The 7,502-nt window shown below is 40.1% G+C and overlaps 1 protein-coding gene across 1 annotated transcript; it reads right to left on the bottom strand.

Moving 5' to 3' along the window:
* Positions 1–451: 451 nt before the first annotated feature.
* Positions 452–7,096, bottom strand: mmp20a (matrix metallopeptidase 20a (enamelysin)). The gene is made up of 10 exons (XM_080771843.1): positions 6,963–7,096; positions 5,685–5,932; positions 5,352–5,500; positions 5,030–5,161; positions 4,308–4,469; positions 3,197–3,311; positions 2,667–2,809; positions 2,277–2,433; positions 1,499–1,602; positions 452–892 (listed from the first exon to the last, which is right to left on the bottom strand). The coding sequence occupies exons 1-10, from the start codon at positions 7,080–7,082 to the stop codon at positions 792–794; spliced, it is 1,431 nt and encodes a 476-aa protein (XP_080627969.1). The 5' UTR covers positions 7,083–7,096; the 3' UTR covers positions 452–791.
* Positions 7,097–7,502: the final 406 nt, after the last annotated feature.

The raw sequence follows: 7,502 nt of genomic DNA, 5'->3' as shown, positions 1-7,502 counted from the left end.
GTTGTATTAAGATGGAGGGAACACTATAGCACTTTAATTGGTTATTCTGTCATATTCTTTTATAATTTATTATTATATATATATATATAATATATATATATTTTGAATTTAGAATTATTATGTGCAATGTCTTGTAAAAGCCACTTATGTCACCTGCACTCACTTTTATGCAATATGTACAAGCATGTGCACACCTGCTTCTACTTGAACCCACACCACCTTGCTGTGTTTGTTGAGTAATGATTGATTCTGGAGATATAAACTGAACTAATGGGTGCAAATCATCTTTAGATTAGAAGAAGATAACGTAATTAACCGTGTACCATAGTGAATAAAAGGATCAACAATATTAATAAGAAATTACATTTTATTGAAATGTATCTTATAAACACACACACACACGCACACACACACACACACACACACACACACACACACACACACACACACACACACGTCAGGGTTTCGATTCCATCCTTTCACAGAGACATTGAGTTCATAATTTTATTTATTTTTTACTGCACTTTCAGTACACAGATCTTTGGATAAAAATTCTGTACAAATCATTACTATTACTTAATGTGCTGACCAACAATGGAAGGAACAGGTACACTCTTGTTTAAAAAACGGGTGTAATAATTCAGTCAATAAGTAATATTGTGCAATGCAGCAGTCTGAATCTTCTTTGAACTTCCCTGGTCCAAAGTTGTTCTCTTTTTGAGAGAACACAACAAAGATGCAATAAGTAGGTGATAAATCAATAGATGTTCTTGTCCCATTCAGTTGATGCATCAACAGCCCAGCCAGACATTTGATGGAATGGTATTTTGCACCCGCTTTCGTTTGAAGTCATATTGGTATGATTTTGTCCCACTGAAGAGGTAGATGTTCCCTGTCAACAGATTGTTTTATTTTAATGTGACTATTGATTATTGTGAAGTATTGTATTGTAGAGAGTATTATTGTTCATTAGCATATGAGCAGTATAGTAGACAGTTCATGCATTCTAGGGTTGCAACAAGAAAGCCTTAAAACTGATAATACTGTAATATTGAATGTTGTGATATACAACAGTTGTGTACTGAGAATTGGTACTGGTACGTGAATAGGCAATGTACTTATATGTATGCACTGTCTGAACTGTAACATACTTTAGGGCTGTGATAGAGCACGCTGAAGGCCGCGTGCTGCAGGCAGTGATTTGTAATGATACTGTTGATGCAGGTCTGATTAATTATGGTAGTGTGTGACGTGGTGTGTTTTAAAAAGGGATTAAAAAGACTCAATAGAGTTGTTTGGCACTATTGAGTTAGTATTGCGACTGTAGGTCGCATGCAGATGAAACCGACCTCGGTCCCTTCTCGCCCTCAATGCGTCTTACTGGTAGTAGTACTGTGGTCAGGCTTGACAGGGTTTTTTGTTAAAGTATCTGGGCAGTGTGTTCTTTCATTTCACCTATGCCATGACGGCTGAATATCTGTATTTTTTATTTTCCTACCTCGTAGCTCAAATGCAGCATCAACCCTCCCCATGATGCCAGGCCAGTCTTGGTGGATGAGTCTGGGAAAGCCTGGGTCCATCCTACTACTGTGTTCATCATACCTGGTCAATGGAACATTATCATACAATCACATTATAATTCATACATTTTTACAACTAGGGGAAGGGTTTGTTCCACAAAATTCTATGTGGCATTTCCTTTATGTATAATTCTTTCATTAAAGTAGAATTCATTTCTGAAAACCAGGGCTGGACTGGCCACAGGTCGTACCGGGCATATTCCCAGTGGGCCACAGGCAGGCAGGCCAATATGGCGGCAGGCCACCAGGAAAGGTCCGTGCGTGCTGCCATTCTGCCAGCCAGTGCCATCATGATAATTTCATTGTACCTGTATCAGTGAGTGACAAATATACCCTCTACAAAGGGTTGTGTAGTTGTCTGTTGGTTTGTATCATTTATGTTGTTCTGTAAAAGTGGTGGTATTAAGGCTTGTTTGTTTGTTTGTGTGTGCCTCGACGGAGTGGGCGGTAGAGTTTCTGCTATCTGCGCGCTGGTTGTGGTGGGCCGGTCCGGGCCAAATTCACGCGAATATGACCGGGCCGAATTTTTGTCCCAGTCCAGCCCTGCCTAACCCTCACTAGGTGAAAGAATTTAACTGCTAAGCTACAGTATAGGAAAGTGCCTATACCTGATATTAATAATGCGAGAAAGAGCCTTCATGTTATGGTGACACGATAAAATTAAGCTGTCATGCTGTAGTGTAGGTTATCTTTTACCTGTAATAAACATATCCTACAAAGAAGTATGTCTTCCCATATTCACTGATATGAACGGCCGCGTCGACCCGCTTCACTCTAGTGGAGAATCCGTATTCGTAGATGGAGCCAGCATGGCTTTTCATCTTAAGCTGTTGAACCACCCAGTATTTAGGACCTGGAAAAACACTGCCGTGTCACCGCATTTTGGGACACTATGAAAAAAAAAAAAAAAACAGTAACATACCACAAGGCCTGCCAAAGCTCAATGAGGCTGCTGCATCAAGCGCAACACTTAAAGTTGTGCAAGGCTGTAATTTGTGTGTAACATTGTGTTCTCGCTGCTGGAAATCCAGCCTTGTCATTCTAAAGCCTTAAGTGATGCTTTGCAGACTGCACATTAGCCTATACCAGTGAACACGTATGCCACTCCTTTGGCAGGGATGTCATAGGCGGCATCCACGTGAGAGTTGACGCCCGGTAAATATGTGCTGCTTTGGCCCTCTCTCAGGCGGTTCCAGTAGGTTGTCCAAGTGGTTCTCATCCACATGTACCTGCACGGGGTGACACACACATACACACTTGAGGAATATTGCAGTCAATTAATGTATTCCATGTCCCATTGTTAGTGTGGGTGGCCCTTAATCCTAACCTTTTTTTATTCTTTTTTTTACCTGAACGTTCAAAATAAAGATTATCAAATCAAATCAAATTAACCCTAACAGAGACCTGATACTGGAGTAAAAATCTAATTGAGGGCACTAATATTCTCCACCAAATTTGACATGCTTTCCCCAATTATTAATCAACTATACTGTCCATATGAACATATTTTGAAGAAAAGTAGGCAAACAATACTGAGCCAGGCAGCAATAAGAGATGGTGGGCACATGTTTAGAACACATCTGGGTACTGTTTTGAAAAACTTTTAAAAACCATACCTGTCTTTAAAGAAAACTATCTCCTTCCCAATTACTGCCACTGCATTGACAGAAAAGATGGGGTCACACTTTTTGGGTATAGTTCGTATAGTTTCCACTTTTGAAATGGCCTTGCCTGAAAAAACAAACAAACTATGGAATATACAATATGTACAAAATGTATTATTATTATTACAAAATTGACACCTGTTTGTCATTAAAATGTTCTCACAGTAAATTCCCCTTGTGTCCCCTGTCACTGCCGACCCCTTCTGTTGGTCTGGGCTGTGTGTAGTCATTCTATCTCCTCCAATGTTCAAGAGGTCACTGGTTGCTTATTTTCAACCGATGGGAGTTTTACTGGGAGAGTGTAACACGAACGGAGCTTCACGCTATCTTCCCCAGTTCCTCTCCCTGCTTAACAGGCACCCAGAGTCCCAGACCAGCCAGTAGGAGTCGCGATGACTCGCGAGTTGCAGCAACAAGGACGTAATGCCCTGCAGGTTACCACCCACGAACATTGCGAGGCACCGCTGGCTGCTAGAAAATGTACCCAGACATCTGCAGTGGTGTGGTGGCGTTTTATCTCTATGCCACCCGAACACTTAATTAGTGTGGTTTCCCCTAGGGGCAACTAACACTGCAGTACTTGCAGGCGACTTTTTTTTAGTGTGGTTAGTTAGTGTTTTTTGGCTTTTCTGCCTTTATTGATAGTATCAAGTGAAGATGGACAGGAAAAACGGAGAGAGAGAAGGGGAGAGGCATGCAGCAAAGGTCGTCATGAACGGGACTCGAACCCGCGACACGCAGCCATACAGTATATCATGAATGCAAGATCTGATCAACACCTAATTTTAACGGCATGTTGCATGACCTCCAGCAATATATGTGCATGCATAAAGTGAGTGGCAAATCGAGTGGCACAGTGAGTGGCAAAGCGAGTTTAACGTTGTTTAATGCAATCAGATAGGACTTTTCTTTTTGGATGTATGGGCTGTCAAGGCCAGAAAGTAGTTTTTTGACACTCTCGTTCCTGCATAACCTCTGGGTATGATGATGGTGTCACATGCATACCCTCTATAGTTCCCAAAATGGCACCTTTCTAGTTATAATAATTCAATTCACTACTCACCGTACAGAGTCTGGATCCCAAGCACATCATCTCTAGGCAGCTTGTATTGTGCACTACTGTAATACTTGTAATTTGGATACATGAGAGCAGAAGGGTCTTTGGAGTGAGATAAGCCCAGTGAGTGCCCCAACTCATGGCCTGCAACAGTAAAGAGGTTGTAACCTGAAACAACAAGCAAGATTAACTGGGGGGGGGGGGGGGTGCATCATGGGAATTGTAGGAACACTGAGAAATAGAAATGGGAACTTTCTTTTCGATTTCTTCTTTTGAATTGTCCTTCTATGATAACCAACAATGAACTGAAATGCACACCAAAAGTGTGCTATAGTGCACCTTTAATATTGGCTGATTGTTCCATTGGTTACTCTTGTTGTATGAAAGTAGAAACAATGCAAGTGGTCCACTGTTTGCCGAGGAAGGAGCGGTTGGAAATGGTTCAATATTAGCAAAAGAACTGCCAGCACTCACAGAAGTTACTTTTATTGGGCAAACCCATGCTTAATTAAAAGTACCAGAGGGACAATTCTGTGAGTGCCTGCTGCCTGCAGTTCTTTGGCTGACATTGCTCTTGTTGTATGTCACTGACTCCCTGTCATACTTGTAGATGATGAAGCATTTATTGGGATTATTAAACTGTTTTAGTTTTGGCTTAGATTTTTCACTCAGTATAGGCCACTTTTTTTTTGGACTAAACACAAGTGCATGCTTTGGTTGTTGCAGACCATGCTTCGGTGGTCCCATCGTCCATTTTTCATCGTCATCAAAGTGCACGTCTCCTCCCAAGCCCTCTCCGGGCTCAAAGGCATGAGCCAGCACACCCTTGGGCCCATCAAAGGGGAAGAAGTCTCCATGAGCTGACAAACAAATAAACTGAGATTATGGCATGGTCCTCTGGAAATGTCAACAGTATATTTTTGCGTACTGTATATGCATTGTAATACAGCATTTATCGTCTACGATGTCGTCATAAAACATAACTAAGCTCATGTATACATCCCACTGAGAAGAACCCAAAAAAGTGAACATTGTGTAAAGTGACCATACTTTTTCGTGCAAACGAGAGGACAATGTCAGCTTTGCCAGAGTTGATTTTGATGAACTTCAGCTGTGTCACGTCGCTCCAGATCTTCAGGGCAGAGCGAAAGGACTTTTCCACGTCCCCTTTCTTCATGTCTGGGGTGTATACTGCAATCCTATACATGCCATGAACAGCGGTGTGTCCACACAAATGTATACTTTACGTTTATTATTATAATATTTACTTTAGATATAATTGTTTTGCGAAATATATATATTTATAATTCTGGAAATAACAATGTCCATGTTGTGATGTTATAACTAGAAAACTTGTGATCATAATGAAGCAAATCATCTCACCTGTAAGTAATGGTGTTATTTTTCCACTTGGGCTTATGAGGGTATAAGATGAAATTCTCCACATCTGGAACGCCACACCTTGGCTGCCTCATCACAGCCAGGGTCTTGGGGTCTAGCCGACCTGTCTCTTTTATGGCAAAAAAGCCTTGCATTTGCCTTATCTTCGCCTCCATGTCAGACGTGGACCTAGCAGTTCTACTAGACCTGTGCTGGCCGGGGTTCAGCCTGTAGAATCTTCTGAGGTAGTCCTGTTTATTGAAGCAAGTTTTAATATATGGAAGACAAAAGTAAAAAAACGATACAATACATTTTTAAATCTATAAAGCACTATTCCAAACAAAGTCACAAAGTGCTTTACAGATGGGATAGAAGTAACCCGATTAAATGAAGGAACAAATAACTAAAACCAAACCATATAATAAGACATCAACAAAAGGCATCAATAAAATGAGAGACAGTGCTCTGACTAAACATATAGTTGTCTCTCCTAACTCCTTTTGTTATAGCGAAGGATTTTTTTTCACACTGCTCAGCTTTCTCATGATTCAGTTCACTTCTCACATAAAGGTTTATTTAAAAATAAACTTAAACATCTCTCCTGTGTCATTTGCATTTCACAACTCAGTTTAGCTCATGTGATTGTTAATATGAAGTTATTTCCCCACATAATGATGCCACATTGGAATGGTATTTACAAGAAATCAATCCACTTCAATCCACATTTGACACTATTTTGAATATAATTTGGCTTCTTTCCAGGTTTCACATTCATCAAGGAGTTATTTTCAAATCAAATCAATTCAACAAGAGTTTGCCTAGTGTGACCATAATCATAAATTACACAATATGTCGCGTGCATAAAGGCATTTGTTTATCTTCTTTGTTTATTTAGCTAAAATGTAACCAATTGTGTCTGTGATTATCTTGACTTGAAGTATTCCTTCATTAATAATCTTTATTTGGGGAAAAATACACTATGTAGTACTCTATTGTACTGTACTATTCCATAGCTATACCTCTTGCCCTTGCGAAATCATGTACAATCATTTATAAATCCCCACGAAAGTCAGAAATCCTTTTTAAAACCTGTTGACCAACCCTTGTTGGTCAACACATGGGAGGCTTTTAACTGAAACAATTAACCTGACTGCTCTTGCTGCAAAAAAATCTAATTAATATTAAATGACATATTATGTCATCTAATTGTAACATCTAATCTAATGTCTTGCCATATACAATAGATTATATTTAGTCTGCAACAGGTTTTCAAACACAAACCTCAGCCATCTGCACGTCCTCTGGCTTTGCGCCCCGTTTCTCACCAACGGGTAAAGTCCACACGATATCCACAAGCAACAGTGTGCCTAAAACAGTCATCCAAGACAATACCATCTCCATCGTTTATATGAACATCACAGTGAGCTTACTTTCATCCGTCTCTATATTTATATATGAGAGCAGCTGAGCATGTGAGGTTATTGGGCAATCACGTGGGTCCAATTTTCAGGAGGCTTTGTGGTTTAAAATCATCTTTGAGTGGAATGTCTACATACCGTGTCTCGTCTACTCTTCGAGATATTATAGAATGCAACAGGCTTTCTAGGTTTTTTTAATGTGGTTTTGAATTATACGGACAGATATAGTTTGAGATTAACTGTAAACCTTCTATTGTGATTGCTTACTGTAGATACCAAATCATTACAGGAAAACCTGCACTACACTGTAATACAACTGGTCTACTGTACATGCAGCAGCGTGGGAAAAAAAACTATTGTCTATCTATCCACCACCACCAAAGTGACGATGCACGGTATATTA

Source organism: Protomyctophum bolini (genome assembly GCF_963924005.1).
Source record: "Protomyctophum bolini genome assembly, chromosome: 9".
Classification (NCBI taxonomy): Eukaryota; Metazoa; Chordata; class Actinopteri; order Myctophiformes; family Myctophidae; genus Protomyctophum; species Protomyctophum bolini.
This window is presented reverse-complemented; position numbering and strand designations above follow the sequence as displayed.

Coding starts and splice junctions, on each gene's coding strand:
- mmp20a (XM_080771843.1), bottom strand. CDS start 7,082: ATGGAGATGGTATTGTCTTGGATGACTGTTTTAGGCACACTGTTGCTT. Junction 5,933..6,962: donor AGGACGTGCAGATGGCTGAG/GTTTGTGTTTGA, acceptor TTCAATAAACAG/GACTACCTCAGAAGATTCTA. Junction 893..1,498: donor TGCTGCATTTGAGCTACGAG/GTAGGAAAATAA, acceptor ATCTGTTGACAG/GGAACATCTACCTCTTCAGT.